The sequence below is a fragment of the Pogona vitticeps genome, chromosome 4 (assembly GCF_051106095.1).
Source record: "Pogona vitticeps strain Pit_001003342236 chromosome 4, PviZW2.1, whole genome shotgun sequence".
Lineage (NCBI taxonomy): Eukaryota > Metazoa > Chordata > Lepidosauria > Squamata > Agamidae > Pogona > Pogona vitticeps.
In genome coordinates, this window is record NC_135786.1 from 236,942,608 (window position 1) to 236,965,054 (window position 22,447).

The following is a 22,447-nucleotide window of genomic DNA, read 5'->3' on the forward strand; positions in this document are numbered from 1 at the left end:
ACAAGGAGTAAAAAAAACAAGAGTTCCTGGATTGTTTGACCGAATTCTCGTCTAGAGATGCAGATATTCGAATACAAAATTCGTATACAAATACGAATATCCCCGTCCCAGCTGGAGCTAATGAGGGACTGGATTGTCCACTCACACATCCTGCCTTGGCGCTGGTCCTGCTTATCCTGCCAGTGGTGCTCAGAGCATCACTGTTTTCCTGCTCGGCTGGCCACTCAGCAGCAATGTGGGGAGACACGTCCTCGCGCCCCTTGCCTGGAGTGGCCAGAAGAGCAGGAATATGAATATCTGCATCTCTCTTCTTGTACTGATGAGATGGATGCTTTGGCCTCACAGAACCTCAGATTTTGCCCCAAATGGCCTGGTTTTGTTGAGCAATTTCCAAATGGAGCTAATTGTATAGATTGACCCAAATTAGGATGTCCACTGTTTTGGGTAAGATGCTTAAGTTCTAGATCATAGCATTGTGGAAACACAGAATCATACAGTGGACCCTCTACTTAAGGAATTAATCCGTATTGGAATGGTGGCTGCAAGTCAAAAAGTCTGTAAGTCGAATCTCCATTGACCTACAATGCACTGAAAACCGATTAATCCCATAACCAGTGGTTTTTCTTCTATTTTTATTCCATTTTGGTTTTTTTCTGGTCTGTAAGTCGATTCTCTGGCTGCAAGTCGAATCTAAATTTTGCAGCCAGAAAAGTCTGTAACTTGAAAAGTCTGTAAGTCGAGGGTCCACTGTAGAATGATGGAGTTGGAAGGGGCCTTGAAGGCCATCGAGTCTGACCCCCTGCTCAAAGCAGGAATCCAAGCCAAACCAGATCTGACAGAGGATTGGCCCATTTTCTCTTGAATGACTATTCTCTTGAACATCAGTCATTGCCGCCTGTGTTCACAATGAGCCAGTCTTGTGATTGCTGTGGCTGTGGGTCCCTTACTTCTCATAGGGAACGGACATGAGAGACAATATTACAAATTGCACATTGCAAATTAAGGAGATCCCAAGGGGAGGGGAAAGAGCTACCTTGGAGGCAAGGTTGATTGTACGGTGTTAAAACTCCACATTGGGGGCGGTCTGGGCCTGTGGAGACTGTCAAAATCACGTGAGGTGAGATAGGTTGTGAATATAGTTTTCATCCCAACAGGAGAAACAGAAGGAAATATGGCAGGCAGGATCAGTGTTCAGGGGGAAAAATGCATGATAATTTTGTAATTCTGCAACAGCTCGACCACACTAATAATAGAGACTTTAGACGTTGTTGTATGAAACATAGGTTTTCCAAACCATGGCTAGAAATAATAATACAGTCGTGCCCCGCTTTATGATTACCCCGTTTAATGACGAATCCACTTGAGGGTGAGGTTTTTGCGATCGCTTTTGCAATCGCAAAATGATGATTCCAATGGAGTTTTTTTGTTTAACGATGATCGGTTCCCTGCTTTGGGAACTGATTTTCACTTTACAACAATCAAAAACAGCTGATAATCAGGTTTCAAAATGGCCTCCGGCTGTAGAAAATGGCCCCCCGCTGTGCTTACGGATGGATTCCTTGCTGCACAAGCACCGAAAATGGCCGCCCCTATGAAGGATCTTCGCTGGACGGTGAGTTTTCAGCCCATTGGAATCCATTGAGCAGTTTTCAATGCATTTCAATGGGCTTTTTTATTTCACTTTACGATGTTTTCGCTCTACAGCGATTTCGCTGGAACAAATTAATGTCGTTAAGCGAGGCACCACTGTAATTGTGTGATATCACATTAGTTCTGAGTTATGCTGCCCTTTCTGGGGTTTCTAGGTAAGGAGAACCCAGAAGCAGTTTACCATTCTCTTCTCCTGGGCATGTCAGGGGGTCTGTGCAGCTTGGCCAAGGCTACACAGGCTGGCTATTTCTCCTCGGGGCACAGTAGGGAATCGAACTCTCAACTTTGGGCTCTGCAGCTGGAGACTGAACACATGGTGCTATCCAGCCAGCCCAAACTCTGGCTAGAGAGACACACACTCCTATACTTTTATTGATACGGCTCTTAGGCCATCTTCCCGGTCGACAAGCTGGCTGATGATTCCCGGGAACTGTAGGGATTATCTGAGCAGTTAAAAAAATAATTTGCTTCAGTTTTACACAAATTCCATACCTGCGTCAGACATGTTTGGGCAAACTCAGGTGATGTCAAACATGAAATGGACTGAGTTTGAATTTGACCACGCCTGAAGATTCATTAGCCATTTTGATTATGCCGTGTCTCCAAACATTAATATATTTCTCACAGGGTTCCATTTCTCCACAGTTCCTTCTCCCCGCTCAGAATGACCTACAACTTTTCTATAGTAAAAATGGCTGTTAAATACCTAGATTATTATGTATTCTGTCTGTCTGCTTGCCTGCCTTCCTGTCTATCTGTCCATCTATTTTAGTTTTAGGGGGGGTTAGTTCGGGGTGTGTATTTATGTGTGTTGTGTCTCAAAGGGTGTGCTATCTAGCCTGAGATTTTAGAATATTGGGTTTCATCGTAACTAGCAATGACATAAACATGCATATCTATATGTATTTGTCTTGCCAGACAAGAGAGCACCTGTCCAAAGCTCAGCGGGGGCTCATAGGGGAAGGGGTGTCCGACGTTCTGCAAAACCTCGTGGAGATCTCTCAAGATGGAACCAGCTATAGTGGGGATCTGCTATCAACCTTCGATGTGCTCAGGAATATGACCGAAATCTTCCGCAGGGCGTATTATAGCCCAACTGCCAACGATATACAGGTGAGGTGACACTGGGTGACTTAGCAGCTGGCAGAGAGGGCAAGCGGAGACGGGTAGCAAGTTGGTAAGCCCGGTGGTGAGAAGGCCCAAGGACTATTGGCAGTCAGGAACAAGGAACAGGTTTGCAACCTTTAATAAACCTGCACTTCCATGAAATGGGCCGGTACAATCGAACTATGGACCCGTGCCATATACTATACATTGCATAATTTGCTATTGAGTGATGTAGCAACAGGCAGATCAGAGGCATGTAACTGTCTTTGGAGGAATGTGCAAAAAATGGATCAAATCCAGGGTATTTGTGCCATTCTAGAGCAGGCAGAGCACAGTGCTGCTGGCTGCCACCAGGATGGAAAAACACCCGGTCCCCAGATCCTTCATGTTCCAGCTGACATTTGTGGGGTTTAAAAGTTTAAACATTGAAATAAAGAAGCCTGGGTTGCTGGCAACCAAGGAAGACGTGAGTGATAGATGAGCCCTACAAGAAAGCCAGAGATCTTCCCTGGATGCTCCAACCACTGAGGCACCAATGAGGGCCCACAATATGGTCACGATGCAATTGATATAGACGTATCTACCATGTTTCCCTGAAAACAAGACAGGGTCTTATATTAATTTTTGCTTCAAAAAATCCATTAGGGCTTATTTCCAGGGGATGCTTTATTTTTTTTCCAATGTACAACAATATACATTTATTCAAAGACAGTCCTGTCCTCTTCTTCTGGTGGCTGCACAAGGGTGGAGGGTTGGCTTTCTCTTAACTGGGGCTTTTTGGGGGGGTAGGATTTATATTATGAACATCCTGAAAAATCATACTAGGGCTTATTTTCAGGTTAGGTCTTATTTTCGGGGAAACAGGGTATACTGTATGTCTAAATCCCTTTGCAGGCATTCCATCACCTATTAAATATAGGTGAAGTGAAATACTTGTGTTGTCACCGCTAGCTAGGATTCAAATTGTAGAATTGTTTCTCTCCCCCTGCCCTTTCTTACCTACCTTAGATTACCAAGCAATTTAATACTGCAATTAAATGTAGGTGTGCGTGTGGCCGAATACCTCTGATCCTCTTGGATGGGCTTTGAGTGGTTAGGTCAGAACTGACACAGTGGGATCTGCCTTTTGTTCCCCAGACCCTTTCTTTCTGATTAATACTTTAATTCCTATGGTCGTGTCAATGCCTCTACCTACTGTCCTTTGCGCAAGCAGTAGAAGGGCGCCCGTGAGCAGTTGAGTCTTCCTGTCTACCACTTCCCTGTAGCTGAAGGACATCCATCACAGGTCATCGCTATTAATGTTTTCCTCACTCATGGGAATGGAGATCCAGAAACACATAAATACTGCCACACATTTGAGCCCAGTTAAGAATGGTTGGACAGGGTCATCAAAGCGACCGACATGAATTTTGACCCAACTCCAGGAGGCCGTGGAAGACAGGAGGGCCTGGCGTGCTCTGGTCCATGGGGTCACAAAGAGTCGGACACGACTTAACGACTAAACAACAACCAGAACGAATTGTCACCAATCCACCATTCTGGATTGGGGCCCTTCTCTGAGGATAGATGGAGTTTTAAGTAGCAATGTGGTTTGCTAATTTTCAGTCGAAGAACACAAGGGTAAAGTGTCGTGTTTAAGTGTGTGGGTTGTTTGAGTTATGAACAATAATTTGGACCCTTGCTGTCTACTGACAAGTATGTTCGAAGGACTCCTTTTGATCACATTTCCCAAGTTCTGGCTCACCTGCCCTGGTTACTTGTGATGCTCCAGGTCATGTTCAAGGTTTTTGTTTTTTAACCTCTAAAGCCCTCCATGGTTGGGGAGTTCGTTACCTGTTGGAGCACCTTTTCCCAAGAACATAGACCCACGACACCAGATCTTCTCAGGCCTTGCTCCTACAGGTTGCCACACTGAGGTTGGTCAGAAAGATTTCCAACAGATGTCGGACCTTCTCAGTTGTAGCATAGCCCCTCTGGCATGGCTTCCATGCCAGAGGCATGGGAGGGAGGCATTGCCTCCTCCCTCTTCGCCTTCAAGAGACTCCGGAATATGTTCCTCAGACTGCCAAATTGCATCTGATGTCGGCTGGTTCATTTTATGTTTCTTGATTTGATTTAATTTATCATATTTCCTTTATTACTGTTGTATTATATGACTTGCATTATTAAACACCCAGAGTAGTGCCTCGCACTAACTGAGCAGTAGAGAAGTTCAAGGAATAAACAAACAAACAAACAATATATAGAAGCATATGCCATGTTTTTCCATGTATAAGACTATACTTTTGTCTAAAATCTTTAGACTAAATATTGAGGGTCGTCTTATACACGGAAGTATGCTGAGGAGAGAACAAAAACAAGTGGAGGGGAAAGCAGGGATTAAAGCAATCCTGCAGAAAAGTGGGGGGGGCGTCTTATACATGGGGATGTCTTATACATGGAAAAATATGGTATATTATTATATATAATATATAAAATTATATATTTAATATATTAATAATATATATTTAATATATAAATATTTGTTTGTTATATATACGTAATTGTTATATATATTGTTATATATATGATTGTTAATGATTGTATGATTGTTAATTGTAGCCTATCAGAAAGAGGTTCTGAACTCTGAATCCCTAGGATTAATTAATTTTGCCAGTGTCCTAAGGATTCAGGGCTCAGAACCCTTTTCTGGCTAAGCTATAAGCCATGAAACTGGACTCTAGCTTGTACAAGATGTTGTGTTTCATTCGGAAATGAGTCTGTCTTTTGTTCCCCATTCTCTGCCTCGCTAATTCTGGATACTAGGCCATGGCAGCATGTTTAATAAACCAAACAGGATGTCCGACGAAGAGAGACCAAAAGTTTTTCTTCTGTGTGGGTCCTTTAGAATGGGGGGGGGGGAGCTAGACCCTTCTCCAAAAAAGGCAGATTTTGGGATGGGCCTCTATCAACAAATAAGGAGTGGGTCTTTTGTAAAGTTAAGGTCTCTCAATTCCCTTCCATGATGAAACCACCCTCAAATATTTTGCATTGCAGCAGGCCTAGCTGCCCTGTATCCTGTTTCTGGGGAAAGTCATTTATCTCCTGCCTACTTAGAGGGTGGCAGCTCAGGTGGGTGGGAGAGAGGGAAACGGTGGCTACGGTTGGTCAGCCCCCATGCCCTTCAAAGCCCCACCGTACACCCAGACTGGAAGCAAACGGAGATGCAGAACCTGGCTAACCGTGGGTTTTCTTTCTAGGAATAAATGCCAAGGGAAGGTAAACTGGTTCCACTGGTTTGCCCAAGCACAGGAACCAAAGGAATAAGAATGTGCCTTGTGTGCGAACACATTTCAGTGGCGATCCTGCGTGTGTGAGAGACGAAAGCCGCTGACGCTTCTCTTCCTCTCTTCTCTTCTTAGAACTTTGTACAGATCGTTAGCAACATTTTGACAGATGAGAACCGGGACAAATGGGAGGAAGCTCAGCTGGTACGTGAGTCGTCTGTTGCTTTGCATTTCGGCTGCCAATGGCTTTGGCAAGTTGGGTGTGTTTCTCAGAACTGCTGGATAGCTCAGTGGGTTGGACCCGGCGATCCGCGGGGTCCCCTTCCATCTCTGCAATTCTAAGGTTATTATTATTGGAGAGCTCAGTGGTTTAGGCCTTTGGCTGTGGAGCCAGAGGTTGGAAGTTCAATTCTCCACTGGGCCTCCTTGACCAGGGGCTCGACTTGATGATCTCAACGGGTCCCTTCCAGCTATGCAGTTCTCAGATGATGGTGGGGATGCTGCTGATGTGTAGACATACACATGTGTATATTTGTGTCTCCCTTAGCAGGTAGTATATCACACTTAGCCTCTTTGCTTTTATACAGCGTTTTCCTTCGCTGCTTCAAACATTTTCTCCCGAACCCTAACAACAAACCTGTGAAATAGAATTTACCACCACAGGTTGAGAATGATGAACCTGTTTTGGATCAATGAATAGGGTCCCTTGTTTTCTTCGTCCAGTTGTTTTAAAGTTGCTTTCATGTTGGATGTGAAGAAAACTGAACATTTTACAAAATTCTTATTGGAAGTAAAATTCTCCCTCATTTGTACTGCTGACATTCAAATGATGCAGTTATTCCCATTATGGAGAGGGCTGCTATAGGAACTTCAACATGGATGGATAGACGGACGTGTGGGCGGGCAGGTGGGCGGATGGATGGATGGATGGATGGATGGATGGATGGATGGATGGATGGATGGATGGATGGATGGATGGATGGATGGATGGATGGATGGATGGATGGATGGGTTAGTCGAGGATGGATGGATGGATGGGTGGGTGGGTGGGTGGGTTTAGATATGTAGTAGGTAGGTGGGTAGGTGGGTAGGTGGGTAGGTAGGTAGGTAGGTAGGTAGGTAGGTAGGTAGGTAGGTAGGTAGGTAGGTAGGTAGGTAGGTAGGTAGGTAGGTAGGTAGGTAGGTAGGTTGGTTGGTTGGTTGGTTGGTTGGTTGGTTGGTTGGTTGGTTGGTTGGTTGGTTGGTTGGTTGGTTGGTTGGTTGGTTGGTTGGTTGGTTGGTGGGGAGAGAGAGAGAGAGAGAGAGATCACTCCTAATTCAGTGCCAATATAAATGAATACATAGGGATTCACTTCAGGTTTTCTAAGAGAAGGACACAAAACCTGGATGGATGGCACAGTCCATTGTGTTTTCTTTTACAATTTGATTTCATTAATATTCTCACATTTCCCGTTCTAAATATGAAGAATTTTATAATTTTTGGAAGTGGAACAAAATCACCACTGGTTGCCAGACATCCACAGTTGAACTAGAAAGATGCATGCCTCCGGAGTCCTGACTGAAGGAACCTCACCCAGGTTTTTAGAAGCTATCTAAAAATGATTGCTGCCAAATATATTGGCAGATTTTTATTTTAAGAAATGCACCCGTTTTTGCATAAATAATGTAATGATGTCATCACATCAAACACCGTACATCAGTAGAGATGGGCACGAACTCTCAGTCTGGTGGTTCGCGTCAGTTCATCTTTCAAATGAAGAGGTGTTTGGTGGTTCCCAGCCCTGCCTCCTCTACCAAGTGCCCACTCAGAGGTGGCACCTGGAGGAGGTGGGGCAGGGAAGGGGGGCTGCCTCTGAGTGGACGCCTGCTGGAGGAGGCAGGGCAGGGAACTGATGAACACATGTTTGTCCAAAGGACGAACCAGCGTGAATTATCGAAGCAGCGGTTCATGCTCTTTTCTATGTGTCAGTGTGTGTGAGAGAGAGGGGGGAGAGGAGAGGAGAAAGAGACACAGAAAGAGAGAGAGAGAGGATGGATGGATGGATGGATGGATGGATGGATGGATGGATGGATGGATGGATGGATGGATGGATGGATGGATGGATGGATGGATGGATGGATGGATGGATGGATGGATGGATGGATGGTCCAATTCAACACATGTCTTTTGTTGCCCACAATTATCATATGGTTGTTTAGCATGAAAGGGGGGGAACATTTTTATTTTTTGCAGATAGGTCCCAACATGAAGGAACTGTTCAGGCTGGTAGAGGATTTCATCGATGTGATCGGTTTTCGCATGAAAGACTTCCAGGATTCTTACCAAGTCACAGAAAATCTAGGTGAGTAGATGGGACTCTCCCACAGCTCACCCTTTACCCTGGCAGGCCCAAACCAGTCATAACTACTTCCTCTGGCTTGACTAAGTGGGTGCTGGATGCAGAAATGGGAGGCTCGTGCAATGTTGTTTGGCTTCTTAGCAGTAGACACTTGACGAGGCCAACAGCAAAGGGAAAAAAGATGCTGGATAGACTCTGTGGGCTGATATATGTTAGATTTCTTCCGCAATACTTAGTTTGACCTATAAACTCATATCATTTCATTTAATTTTATTTTACTTGGCATCAAGTGACACAAAAAGAAGGAAGTGATGATTGTTTGGCGGTACAGGCAGCTGCTCTATGGAACATGGTCATCCCCAGCATCTCCAGTTGAAGCAGGAGTTCCCAACTTTGAGTCCCCAAATATTCTTGGATGAAATCCCCTGCAAGCGTTCACCACTAGCTGTGCTGGCCGCTGTGTTAAAGAGATCAAATAGCAGAGGTCTCAAAAGGTCTTGAGCCAAAACTCAAGGGGGAGCTGTCCCCCATCAGAAAAGTGGCAAGGTTTCATAGACCAGTGGTCTGAGTTGCTGTAAGGTGGAGCTGTGCTTTTCTGTGTACAGTGGTGCCTTGCTTAACGATGATAATCCGTTCCAGGAAAATCGCTGTTAAGCAAAAACATCATAAAGCATAATTTAAAAGCCCATTGAAACGCATTGAAAACCCCTCAATGTGTTCCAATAGGCTAAAAACTCACCATCCAGCGAAGATCCTCCATACAGCAGCCATTTTCAGTGCCTCTATAGCGAGGAATCCGTCCCTAAACACAGCGGGGAGCCATTTTAAGCACCCCGTGGCCATTCTGAAAACCTGACAATCAGCTGTTTTTGATCGTCGTAAAGCGAAATTCAGTTCCTGAAGCAGGGAACTGATCATCGCTAAGCGAAATTCCCCCATTTTGACCATCGTTTTGCGATCGCAAAAACATCGTCATAAAGTGGATTCATCATAATGTGGGGAATCGTTAAGCGGGGCACCACTGTATAATGTAACTTTAAAGTTCATTCAACAATATGGGATGAACTTGATAGCTCAGGGGTTTTTAGGTCTCTGGCTGTGGAGCCACAGGTTGGGAGTTCAGTTTCGCTGTGGTGCCTCCTTGACGGGGGCTGGACTCGATGATTCATGGGGTCCCTTCCAGATCTGCAGTTCTAAGATTTTTATTATTATTACATATTTTCATCCCCAAGAAACATGTTCTGTTCCTGAGTCCACCCACAGAAGTAGACCTACAATATACATTTTGCAGCAGGGTCACTCAAAGAATTTTAGACAACATCCGTGGATTTCAGATACTGGCCAGGTATAGAATTGCCATTTTCCCTTTCCTTTCCTTTCACAGACAAAAGGAAACAGACAAAGCCCAGCAAATCTATTGAATTAATTATGATATTATTTCAGTTATGCACCAGCTTCCTCTCCGGTTGGGACCCAAGGCAGCTTACAATGCAGCTCAAATACAGTATCAATAAAATACAACAGGCACTGTCCAGTTGAGTTATGTGAAAACCTAAAGAGGACAGCATCAGCTTTCCCCCAGCATTGGCCATATCCCGCTTGTGTGCCTGGTCTTGCATTGGCTGTGAAATGAGTCAGACAACCCATGGCATGAACTGTCACATGGCCAGGGGCCTGCTGGAATGCAGGAAATACTGATTAAATTGCCCTTTCTCTCAGAATAAGATAGTGGCCAGTAAGTAACAAATATTAAAGTATAATTAAATGTACAGTATTTTATTTATTTATTTATTTATTTATTTATTTATTTATTTATTTATTTATTTATTTATTTATTTATTTATTTATTTATTTATTTATTTAATATCCTGCCTATCTGGTCGGTTAAGATCACTCAGTAGGACTGCCATATTCACATGATCAACACCTATGGTTTCAGTTACACACTGCCTGCAAGTATTAAATAAACGTCCCCAGAAACACACATTTCCAAGGTGTATTACCATAAACTGCCACAAGAGGGAACAAGAGACTATGCTCTCTATATGCAGTGGTGCTTCACTTAGCGATGTTAATTCGTTTCAAAAAAATTGCTGCTAGGTGATTTCATTGCTAAGTGAGATGCGGTTTCCCATTGAAATGCATTGAAAACTGGATAATCCGTTCAAATAGGAACAAATTGCCGTCCTTAAGCGAAAATCGCCATAGGAAACATAGCTAAGCGAAACACAGTTCCCCAATTGAAATGCATTGAAACCTATACAACAAATTAAAAAAGAGTCAGAACAAAGTCAAATTTGGTTAACAAAGGGTTTATTAAGTGCACTTTATGATTTCAAACATTTTAAAGAGTAAACTTTAACTTTATAAATAACAGAAAAACATTTAACAAACAGCAAACATGAGGCTGTTTAAACCATTGTTAAGCGAAACAGGGGACCCAAAATTTAATCGCTATGCGAAGCATGGTCCTCACCATCGCTAAGCGAAAATCGCCCATAGGGACCATCGTTAAATGAAGCGCAAAAACGCTCCAAACAAGTCATCGCTAAGCAATTTCATCGCTAAACGGAGCGCCCATTAAGCGAGGCACCACTGTATTTGGCATCTGTAGGATGTGGTTCTACTCGATTACCAAATTAAAACACAATTAAAGGTAAACACTTTAAAAGATGTCAATTAAAATTTTAATTTACATTAAAAATGAAGGGAAATCAGCACATCCAGTTTAATGGATGTTCGGTTCGTTACAGGCTTTCTCCAGTTAATGCAGGATTTTAAGATAAAAGGGAAAAACAGTTGCATACCAATTTTTGGCAAACCATGACCCTGAGAAGCAGGTGGTTGCAGGTTGATCAGTTCATGGAGGGCAGGGTGAGTGTGGACAAGAAGCCTGTGGCTTCAGGAAATACATGCATTCCACATTAAGCCCAAACTCTAACTCTTACCCTAAAATAAAGTGTTGTTGAAGGCTTTCACGGCTGGAATCTGATGGTTGTTGTGGGTTTTTCGGGCTCTCTGGCCGTGTTCTTGAGGTTGTTCTTCCTAATATTTCACCAGTCTCTGTGGCCGGCATCTTCAGAGGACAGGAGTCAGAACTCTGTCTGTGCTCTGGTGCAGTTTGTTTGGATAGTTGAGTATTTATAGCTGTGGGATCAGCTTTTGTCGTATCACAACAATACACCGACAACAAAAAACATGCCGATCATCACAATCACCCATCTCCTGAAAAGGACAAAAGCTGATCCCACAACGATAAATACTCAACTATCCAAACAAACTGCACCAGAGCACAGACAGAGTTCTGACTCCTGTCCTCTGAAGATGCTGGCCACAGAGACTGGCGAAACTTTAGGAAGAAAAACCTCTAGAACACGGCCAAAGAACCCAAAAAACCCACAACAGCCATAAAAAATATTGATCACCCTGCTGTTAATCTTCAGTCCATTGTAATTCCAGAGTTTAAGTAATTTAAGTTTTAAAAACACAACAACAAAAATACAACAGTATGTGAGGTGCGTTTCTCACTCAGCCCAACCATTTGTGTTGAGACTACAAAAGCAGCTTTTATTATATCCCCTGAATTTGCTACTCCACATATGCCCACTTCACAAAATTGTATAAAATTGAATTAAAGTAATTACATGAAGTTAGGGTAATTCCCTATTAAGAAACACAATAGATCTGTTTTTCACATTGCCTGGTGGAGAGGACTCCTGTGGCTTTCCAACATTCTAGAAGTCGTTAAGAAATTGGAAATTAGCTCAGTTTCGTATTCAAGCGGCACCTCGGCTAGTTAACCCAGTATCACAAACACTGGCTCAGATGGGATCAGTGCGCATCTGATTTCAATCATTCCAGAGAAAACTGGATTGAAAAAGTCCCAAATAGGTCCAACAGTTATGCATCACGACCACTTACGTGTTTGCATTGCCAATGTCTAGTAGATGCAGAAAGATAAACCAGTACCTAACATCCAGAATGTAATAGACACGAGTATAAAAGGTTTGTTGGGATGTCTCACCCCAAATGTTCAGGGGTCACCCTTCTGCCCCAAGCATCAGATATCTAGGCATAGGTGAGAAATCTGTTCCAATTTCTTTTTGATCAGAATTGCTCCAGTTCGCATGTCCTGGACCCAGGGATGGGGACCTGAGTTGCAGGATTTGCTATCAATTTGAACTTAATTTGCACCAGTGACTCAACTTGGATTGAAGTTGAGTTCTTGCTTTTTCCCCCCAATTACAGTGGTGCCCCGCATGACGACAATAATCAGTTCCAGGAAAATCGCTGTTTAGCGAAATCGTCATCATGCGAAATCAGTTTCCCCATTGGAATGCATTGAAACCCATTTAATGCGTTCCAATGGGGAAAATACCTCGTCGTCCAGCAAAGATCGCCCATAGGGAAGCCATTTTGCGAGCACTGATCAGCTGTAAAAATGGCTGCTCTGCGAAGCATGGGTCTGGAAAACACAGGGCAGCCGTTTTGCAGAGCCAAAAAAATCGTTGTCTTGCGAACAAATGGTTTGTGAAGCATGGACCTAATCGATGTCCAGTGAAAATCCCCCATTGGAATGACTGTTTTGCAAATTGCTATAGCGATTGCAAAAAGTCATCGTAATGCGGATTTGTTGTTCAGCAGGGTCATCGTCTTCTGAGATACCATTGTACTTACCCTTGACTTGTGACTCAGAATCCCATCCCCAACCCCCTCTTTTCTGGGTGGGGGGGGAAGAAGCTTGGTTTTAATAGGGAATCGGACTTGGTACTTGGTAGCAAATACTCGGACTTGAGACTTGCTACCAAAGACTTGGACTCCAACTTGGAACTCGGACTCAACGACTTGCCAACATCCCTTCCTGGATCCAACTGAAATTTGTGGTGTTCTTTCATATGACGCAATTTCTTAAAATCCACAAATTTGGGAAATGTGCATGGAAAGATGTGTACATTTCCGAAGGGTCTATAAACAGGCTTTAGTCAAAAGGAGGGCATTACATGTCATTGAAATATGTATACACCATTGTAGACATCAATGCTCTGAGATTCCTCATTTGGGGAGATCCTTCTCATCTGATAAAGGTCAAAAGAAGTTCCAAACTAGGAAACTGAAGAGCTTGAGTTACATCGTTCTGCGCATGTCATTAATGATTTAATACTGCCCTTTGGAAGAGATGATTATTGTACTGGAGGGTTCTCTGGGCAGTTGAACGTCTTGGCCCCCTTTTGTGTACATATTTTGTTTTCACCGCCAGGTTGTTCAGGTTTTGCTCACTATTCACTGTTCGTTGGGTGAATAGGAAGCTCGCGGCCCATATAGGAGTCTGCTTGATGTCTTTCTTCTTTCTCTCTTTCTCTCTCTCTTTGTTCAAGTCCTCAGCATCCAGAAGTTCCCAGCGAATGCAGCCAAAGACATTAGCTTCCCTATGAAAGGCTGGCGGGGCATGGTGGATTGGGCCCGCAATGCGGAGGACAAGGTCACGGTGTCCAAAAGCATCCTCTCTACAGGGGTTTCAGGTAAAGGAAGCAGAAAGAAAAGAGAAGGAGCTAAGATGAGTCTTTCGGGATTCCACAGCAGCCCTAAGCATGAGCTGGGGAAGATTTTACCAGCCTCCTGTATCTGCACCACTTTGATGATGATGATGAGTGCAGTTTGCTCTCAGTCATTAATGGATCTTCTCCACCACCCCTCCCGAGAACGTGGAGCTGCCTTTATTCCTTATATTGAAACCGCATATATTATAGGCTAAAGCTTATCAAATGATGAACATTTAAATCTGCAGTTAGGCAAAACAGATTCATATTTAGAAGCAACTTAGAATGCAGTTGATTAGAAAAAGGATTATTCTTGGGAAATCAAACTCTTTCAACTCAAACCCAGAAGAGGACAGGACCTCTTTCTGCTCTATGTGGGTGGGAGCCCTGTTTGTGATGGTTATAAGTTCCTAGAGAGGATTCTAGTGACCGGACATTTTGGAAGTCATTCATTCCTAAGTTTGCCATCAGCTAGAAGCGACTTAATGGCGTTGGACGACAACTTCTAAATTGCTTTTGCGTCTCCGATGAACCGCATCCTCCCTTCCGTTCTTGCTGCTTTGTGAGTTGCTGGCTTTGCTCTTTTTCCACAGAGGCAGATGACTCCGCTGTTTTCGTGGTGGGGACTGTCCTGTACCGAAATCTGGGTGGGATCCTTTCCCTTCAGAGGTAAGTCCTAAGTATCTTTGATGGAGGTTAGAAACAGATGGTCTTGTGCACCCTAGACCGTGGAAGGACAGAGTCAGAATCTGGGGAAATAACACATCAGTGCTGACACATTAGCATTATCACTGCCGGAGAGAGCAGTGATGTTACTGTGCGGCTCAGAGGATCAAAATTCTATAAGGCAATTCCGAAAATAGGGTTAGCCAAAACAAAACAAAAAAAACACAAAAACTTTGAAACTGGTCTTCGGATCAGCACCAAATTTGGCACAGAAGGAGCAGATCATCTGCTCTGCTCTGTGCCAAATCTGCGGAGGTTTGAGCAAAGTATTTTTAAGTTATAATTTTTTTAAAAAATAAAACTTTCCATACCCCCCTTGCAGAAACAAACAACCCTTAAACATCCCTCAGATTTAAAACAGATAATAATAATAATAATAATAATAATAATAATAATAATAATAATAATAATAATAATAATAATAATAATAATAATAATAATAATAAAAAATTGACATTAACATTAGGGTTGTGCTGTGGATTAGGACAAATCATATTTGTTTGTTTAAAAGCTGTTATTCTCTCCTAAGAAACTCATCATATATCAAACATTATGTAGATATCAAACAAAACCATCTACATCATTAAATAATTCACATAAATGGTAAAAGCATACATGAAATTGAGAAACAACACAAAGAACGCCAAACCCAAGCATTTTCATGTACATCACTCCATGATACACTACATAAGTGATGGCAGAACAGTTTACCACTATCTAAAGGTCCCCTGAAACAATTACGTCTTATATCCCCTCCTGAAACCCTGCAGGGATATCATACTTCCGAGGGGCCCAGGAAGAGAATTCCAAAGCATGGGGGGGGGCATCAACAGGGACAGGATATTTTTCAAATGGGTTCAAGCCGGACAGCTTTAACTGGCATCTTGAAAAGGGCAGTTCAGATTACCTCCGTTGATAGAACTCATGTGAGCGGAGTTGGCTTAGCATGGCTGTGGATCCCAGGCCATGAAGGTCTTTAAAACCCTTGAATTGATGGTCATTGTAGGTTTTTCGGGCTGTCTGGCCGTGTTCTTGAGGTTGTTCTTCCTAACGTTTTGCCAGTCTCTGTGGCCAGCATCTTCAGAGGACAGGAGTTAGAACTCTGTCTGTGCTCTGGTGCAGTTTGTGGGATAGTTGAGTATTTATAGCTGTGGGATCAGCTTTTGTCCTTTTCAGGAGATTGGGTGATTGTGGTGATCAGCATGTTTTTTGTTGTGGGTGTATTGTTGAGATAAGAGGGAGAGAGGATCTGTCACTGTGATTGATGGGTGTCATTCACTGGTCTTTTGTGCGCAGTGATCACTGTTCCTTATGGCTGGGTAGAGTTTGTTGACCTTCTGCAGGGTGTGTTTTTCAGTGCTGGGAGCCAGGCTCTGTTGAGTTTTACACCTTGAACTGATTTTGGAAAATGACTGGCTGCTAGCATACTTAAGGCAAAATAGGTGCCATATGCTCGCAGTGGGAGGTACCTGTTAGTAGCCTAGTGTGAGGGAAAGATCCTGATTTGGATGAAATGCTGATGAACTCAGAACACCAGATCCAGTTCTGGAGCGAAGCGAAGCAAAACTCTGGACCCAAGCAAAACATCTGCTTGGGTCCTGAGCACAGATTGAATGGAATGGGCACATATCAAAGCAAAATTTAAATAGGCTTAGTGCACAGAACCAAGAAGCTAGTTGTCTGGAAATTGCAGGTGTACACCTCCCTTTTAGGATCTGAGAGGTCTCCTCTAGTTGTGATGCACTCTTGGATTTCAGCCATTGTCTTAGACCAAGGACCCCAGCTGAATTGAGTGGAGCACAGATTGCTCTGGATTCAGATGGGATTCATTCCAAAGACCAGGTCATACTGGGGATCTGTGGCCAGGCCAAGTGAAAAACCCTACTTTTGTGTTAAACAGGAGAATAAGCAAACACAATGAGTGGATGGCACGTCATGGCTGAAAGTAACATCTGCTTGCTTGCCTGTTTTACACAGAGTCATTATCTTAATGTTAACACTACCCCATTGTTTCCAGGCTCTGGACATAATAAATCTGTTCACAGGTGCTTTTTTGAACCAGGACTATGGTGAAGGGGCAAGTAGATTTGCCCATTTTCATTCCCTTCATTAATGAGGAAGTCTCAGCAGCATTGTGAGATGTTGAGCGAAAACATGAAACTGGGGAACAGATTTTTAGAATACTGTAGGAGGCTAGGAAGGGAGATTCTCCCCAAAGCTTTTTGGACTCTATTTCCAGAGCCTATGCAACATGGAGGTTCATGAGCCACAGTGCTGGTGCTCCACTCCCTGATTGGATTTACACTGTTGTGCCAAAAACCAGGACCAAGGGGAAAGGACTGGGGAGAGAGTTGGTAGGTGCATGTTGGAGCCTCGAGGTGCAGTGTTTAAACCGCAGTATTGTAGTCAAGACTCTGCTCATGACCTGGGATCAGGTAGCTGGCTCGAGGTAGACTCTCATCTTTCCATCCTTCCAAGGTCAGTAAATTGAGTACCCAGCTCTTGGGGGGTGGGGGTGGGAGCAATGCATCACCTGGATAATTACCTTCTAAAGCATCCAGTGAGTCCTTTAAGCATTATGGGACAGCAGATAAGCAGCATGCTTCGCTTTGCTTCACTACTTTGCTTTGCATGATCTTGGCGCTGGAGGAGCATGGATGCACAGGCAGATCTTCACGCTGAGACCCTGAGCCCTAATGCCCACTGGGAATTGGGTAGAGGTTTGCTCAGGATGGATGATGTCCATCTCGTACACAAAAAATCAAATTATCTTCTCCTTCAGTGTTGCTCACTCTGAAATTTCCTCCCTGCTGGTGAACTGCTACGGCATTCCAATTTCCTGAGCTTCCCTGAGCGTTGGCCACCCTAATCCCTCCGCCTAATGGAGAGTGACGGTTATGAATCAAATCCTGGATAATTTTTGTGTGTCCGGAAGATGGGGGGGGCAAAGAGGTCTCCTTCCCACCCTGTATCTCAAGACTGGGCAACTGAGGGCATGCCCCAAGGGAGCCAAATTTAGAAGGTGTGTCTCTTTCTCAAGACTTCCACAACTAATTGCTGGATAGCTCAGTGGTTTAGGTCTCTGGATGCAGAGTCAAAGGTTGGGAGTTCGATTCCCCCACTGGGCCTCCTTGACCAGGGTTGGACTTGATAATCCATGGGCTCCCTTCCGGCTCTGCAGTTCTAAGACTATAACTGGTCTGGCAATCTGGGCTAGAAAGAAAGAGGGTGATTTCCTTTTTTTTTAATTGCTAGAGTTGTTGTGCACATGCATATTCGTTGTATCTATATCGTGTTTGCTGTTGCTTCCGTATCATTTTCGACTGATCAGTTTTAGAGTGTGTTAATGGGGATATCGCTCACAGAACTCTCAACCTAGACAACTCCGCAAAGGGTTGCCATGAATCAGAAGTGACTTGACGGCACACCGTTATTATTTTATATCTCCTGCAAATTGGCATGAGGCCAGGATGTGCAAAGATGGTGTAAAATATACATTCAAGAACTCAGTTTGGGGATTCTGCACCACCACCTCATGCACCACCGTTGACATGCAGCCGTTTGCTTTTCCTCCAGGAACACCACTGTGCTGAATTCTAGAGTCATCTCCGTGACGGTGAAACCAACTCCTCGGTCACTCCTGACTCCTGTGGAAGTCGAGTTCTCCCACCTCTACAATGTAAGTCCTCACTGCCGGTCCAAAGGGAGGAACCCCAAGAAGGACATTAAAATCCAAATTTCATGTGTACAGAGGTGTGTGGGTGAATTGAATGGGGAGTAGACAATGACAACATGTCACAGGCACATAGTAAAAGTGCACATAGCAGCACATTGTTAAACTGTGGACCTCAGTGCCGCAGGATGTGGTAATACACGGTCAACTTGGATAACTTTAAAGGAGCACGAGGCAAATTAAGAAAGGATAGAGGCCACATCTGCAAGCGGGATGTGAAGGCCTTGGACCTCAACAGATGGGAAACCCTAACATCTGAGCATTCAGCCTGGAGGCATGCGGTGCACCATGGCCTCTCCCAATTTGAAGAGACTCTTGTCCAGCAGGCCAAGGCAAAGACGCAGTCCTGAAAGCAGCCAAACCAGGGAGCTAAACAGGGTACAGATTGTATTTGTCTTCAGTGTGGAAGGGACGGTCACTCTTGAATTGGCCTTCTCAGCCACACTAGACGCTGTTCCAAGTCCTCCATGCAGAGCAGGATACCATAGTCTCTCGAGACTGAAGGATGCCTATGATGAGAGGCCACATGTTGCAATGAATAGAGACTCAATCCCATGCTGTAGATCCAAAGTGAAAAAGTCATGTCCAGTCCATGGGCACCCCAGAGGTGTCTCATTGACTCCTATGTGAAGAAAATGCAGAACTAGAGAGAACTTTGGGTCTGATGTTGACCACCATCACTGTATCTGGCTATTCTGGAGGCAAATGAAATTTCTTAGAAGAAGTTGCTGACCTCTGGGAATAATGATAACTTGATCACATAATGCCTTCAGGCAAATAAATTTTACTTACTTACTTACTTACTTACTTACTTACTTACTTACTTACTTACTTACTTACTTACTTACTTACTTACTTACTTACTTCTTTTCAATGGAAACCTCTATTTTGGGTAGTCTTGCAATTTAACAGAAACCTTAATCCCCCCCACTAAGAAACAACAACAAATTAAAATAAATTAAAATGACCAACAAATCAGTAAAACACAAATGGGTAAATAAACAGGCTGAAAGACTTCATGATGGTGACAAGCCATCAGGTGGCACATGGGTCACAGACCAGACTAACTGAGGATATCTTTAAAGGCTTCCTTGAAAAACAGGTTTTGGAGCAGTTTTTCAAAACTCTGGGTGGAGGCCTGTCTGATCTCTGAAGGGAAGTTATTCGAAGGGGTGGGGGAACTCATGGACAAATTTCCAAGAAGGAAAAGCATGCTTGGAATTTAATTGCAGAAACCTAGAAATGGAACTGTGTAAGGCTGATAATGTTGTCTGCCATGTCCCTTAAAAGTTTCTTACCCTGACCCCCAAAGGAATCAATTTTGTCAATGCTGGGGACTGCAGGATTGGGAGCTGGAGGAGTCTAATTTCCAAATTAATTGCCATCATGGGTTAAATTTTCCTAGTGTCAGTAAGGATAGCACTTTTGAAATACTTGAAAGACGGTCCTACAGAGGAGAGGCAGGATCTGTTCTCGATCATCCCAGAGGGCAGGACACACAACAATGGGCTCAAGCGACAGGAAGCCAGATTTAGGCTGAATATTAGAATAAAAACATCCTAACTGTTAGAGCTGTATAACAATGGAACTGAATGCAGGTGGAGGCATTCAAGAGAAATTTAGACAACCATCTGTCAGATCCGCTTTGATCCTGATTCCTGCCTTATAGACTGCTTCCAGCTCCATCATTCAATGATTCTGTGATTCACCAAAAGCAGCAAAATCAAGGAGCTGGACAGGGGACATATTGTATTGGTCTTCAATGTGGAAGGGATGGTCACTCTTGAATTGGCCTTCTCAGTCACACTAGCCGCTGTTCCGAGTCCTCTAGTCAGAGCATGTTACCATAGTCTCTTGATACTTGTTGTTCTTCAGTCGTTTAGTTGTGTCCGACTCTTTGTGACCCCCTGGACCAAAGCACACCAGGCCCTCCTGTCTTCCACTGCCTCCTGGAGTTGGGTCAAATCCATGTTGGCCGCTTCAATGACACTGTCCAGCCATCTCCTCCTCTGTCGTCCCTTTCTCCTCTTTCCTTCACACTTTCCCAACATCAGGGTCTATTCCAGGAAGTCTTCTCTTCTCATGAGATGGTCAAAGTATTGGAGCCTCGGCTTCAGGATCTGTCCTTCCAGTGAGCACTCAGGGTTGATTTCTTTCAGAATGGACAGGTTGGTTCTCCTTGCAGTCTTGAGACTGAAGGATGCCTAATCTAGTGAGTGATTCACCACTCCCTTGTTCATTTACTCTCATTAGATGGCTGAATGTCTGAACATTCCGGGCTCTTAACCTTCAGACCAATTCCCTTCTTCTTTTTCTCCCATCCTTGCAGGGAACAACCAACCAGACCTGTATCCTCTGGGATGAAGCTGATGTGTAAGTCCAGTGGGTTTTGTCTATTTGTTTGCTCGCCTGTTTGCACAACAACAAAAATAGATGAGGTGGTTCTCAGATGTTCATTTGCCTGATGATGAGATGGGGCCATAATGAGGTATATCTGGAGCAAACAAAAGCAGTTAAGCATTTCGTTTCTTGCGCTTCCTAGTCATGCTCCTTCTCCCCCCCCCCGCATCTGTTGTTCACACCCGTACGTGCACACATGCACATAAATAGCAGGATGTTAAAACTGGAGGGGTGTGGACTCAACAATATATTGTGCAAAAGCTTAGGGGGACGAAAAAGGAGAGTCGTGTTGGCCATGGCAGGGGGTTTTGGAGGGGGAAGAAAATTCTATAAATAGGGTGCCAGCACTGAGAAGATGCTGGAGGCACCTGGAAGAAAGCCTCTACAGATGGCCTTAGCGCACAGGGAACCCGGAGAGGAGCAGGTGTTCTTCTGCCCAATTTGCTCAAACCTCATTTTCCCCTGATGCAAAAACTCTCATCAGTCAGAAGAAATGATCTCTCCTTTTTCCAAGGAAGAGGGGCAAGGAAAGTGTGGTTCTTTGTTCCCCCCTCACACCAGAGGGTGAGACAAGCGAGGACATACTTCCCTGAGCCCACCAGTGTGACCATGAGAGGCGTACCAGTTGCAAAATGAATTCTGGAAATTTTCCGGAGGAAAGAAGGAAATCAGAAGCCAAGACCAGGGGCAGGGCCAGCTGAATTCCAAAAGGAGCATAATGGACTGAGAGACATTGGTCAAACTCCTTTTTTTTTTTTTTTTGGATATTCCGATAATCCCATTTGTAATGTGTGTGAAAGTACAACTCATAGGCCAGGTCTGCTGGGGAGCTGTGCTTAACTCTGGCTTCTTACCTGTTGGTAGGCAGAGAAACCCAATTCAAAAGGTTGTACTCATCCATATGAGCAGGGCCAGGGGGTATGTGCCAGTTAGCTGTTCCCCAGCCATTGTGGGTTCAGCACAAATGTCTGCAGAGAGCAAGGTTTGTACTTACACCTACATTCACAAAGACCTCCACAGATATCCAAAACATTGCGCAACTGGCCTATGGGTTCTGTGGAGGCTTCTGTGTGCACAGCCTTAACACCTACGGGTGTTCAGGTGTCATCTCCAGGAAGCTGGACAAGGGAGCATATACTGGCTTCCCACACGCCTCTTCATTTGCCCGGTGCTTGATACGTGATCGTCGTCTCCTGATGTATAGTTAGCCTTTGTCCATGAAAAAGAAAAAAGGTGGACTGCCATGGTGCTCCAGAGGTTTTTTGAAAGGCAGGGACCATAAATAATCCACCCTGGTACTTAGGACTGAGAGTTGCTGTACAGCCAAAGTGTCAAGGGTGGAGGGCACCATGCTCACGTCTTCTCAACCACAGTGAACAAAAAGGTTGAATTGGTGGTCTTCGGTGTGTGGGTGACTTCTGGCCCAATAGTTGATGTGCTGAAATATCTGTCTGCCTGTGCCTTTCTTTTATGGATTTTGAGTGGTTTGATTTAGGATAGGAGCTCACTTCATTGCCAAGTAACAGAGGCATCACTAGGGTGGTGCAACTGGGGCTTTGACCCAGGACACCCAGATTTAGAGAGCACAAAAACTTACTGCTGGAAGGGTGCAAGCTTTTTTGTCGTTTAGTCGTTAAGTCGTGCCCGACTCTTTGTGACCCCATGGACCAGAGCACGCCAGGCCCTCCT

The 22,447-nt window shown here is 44.2% G+C and overlaps 1 protein-coding gene across 8 annotated transcripts in view; it reads left to right on the forward strand.

Annotated features, from left to right (window-relative positions):
- ADGRB1 (adhesion G protein-coupled receptor B1) overlaps positions 1 to 22,447 on the forward strand; it is a 394,593-nt gene that overhangs the window by 228,248 nt on the left and 143,898 nt on the right. For all 8 annotated transcript variants that reach the window (XM_078392021.1, XM_078392023.1, XM_078392022.1 and 5 more), the window contains exons 11-17: positions 2,569 to 2,763; positions 6,159 to 6,227; positions 8,257 to 8,365; positions 13,738 to 13,881; positions 14,493 to 14,568; positions 18,202 to 18,304; positions 20,688 to 20,731. In XM_078392021.1, the coding sequence (XP_078248147.1) occupies positions 2,569 to 2,763; positions 6,159 to 6,227; positions 8,257 to 8,365; positions 13,738 to 13,881; positions 14,493 to 14,568; positions 18,202 to 18,304; positions 20,688 to 20,731 (740 nt within the window). The remainder of the gene's footprint in view (positions 1 to 2,568; positions 2,764 to 6,158; positions 6,228 to 8,256; positions 8,366 to 13,737; positions 13,882 to 14,492; positions 14,569 to 18,201; positions 18,305 to 20,687; positions 20,732 to 22,447) is intronic.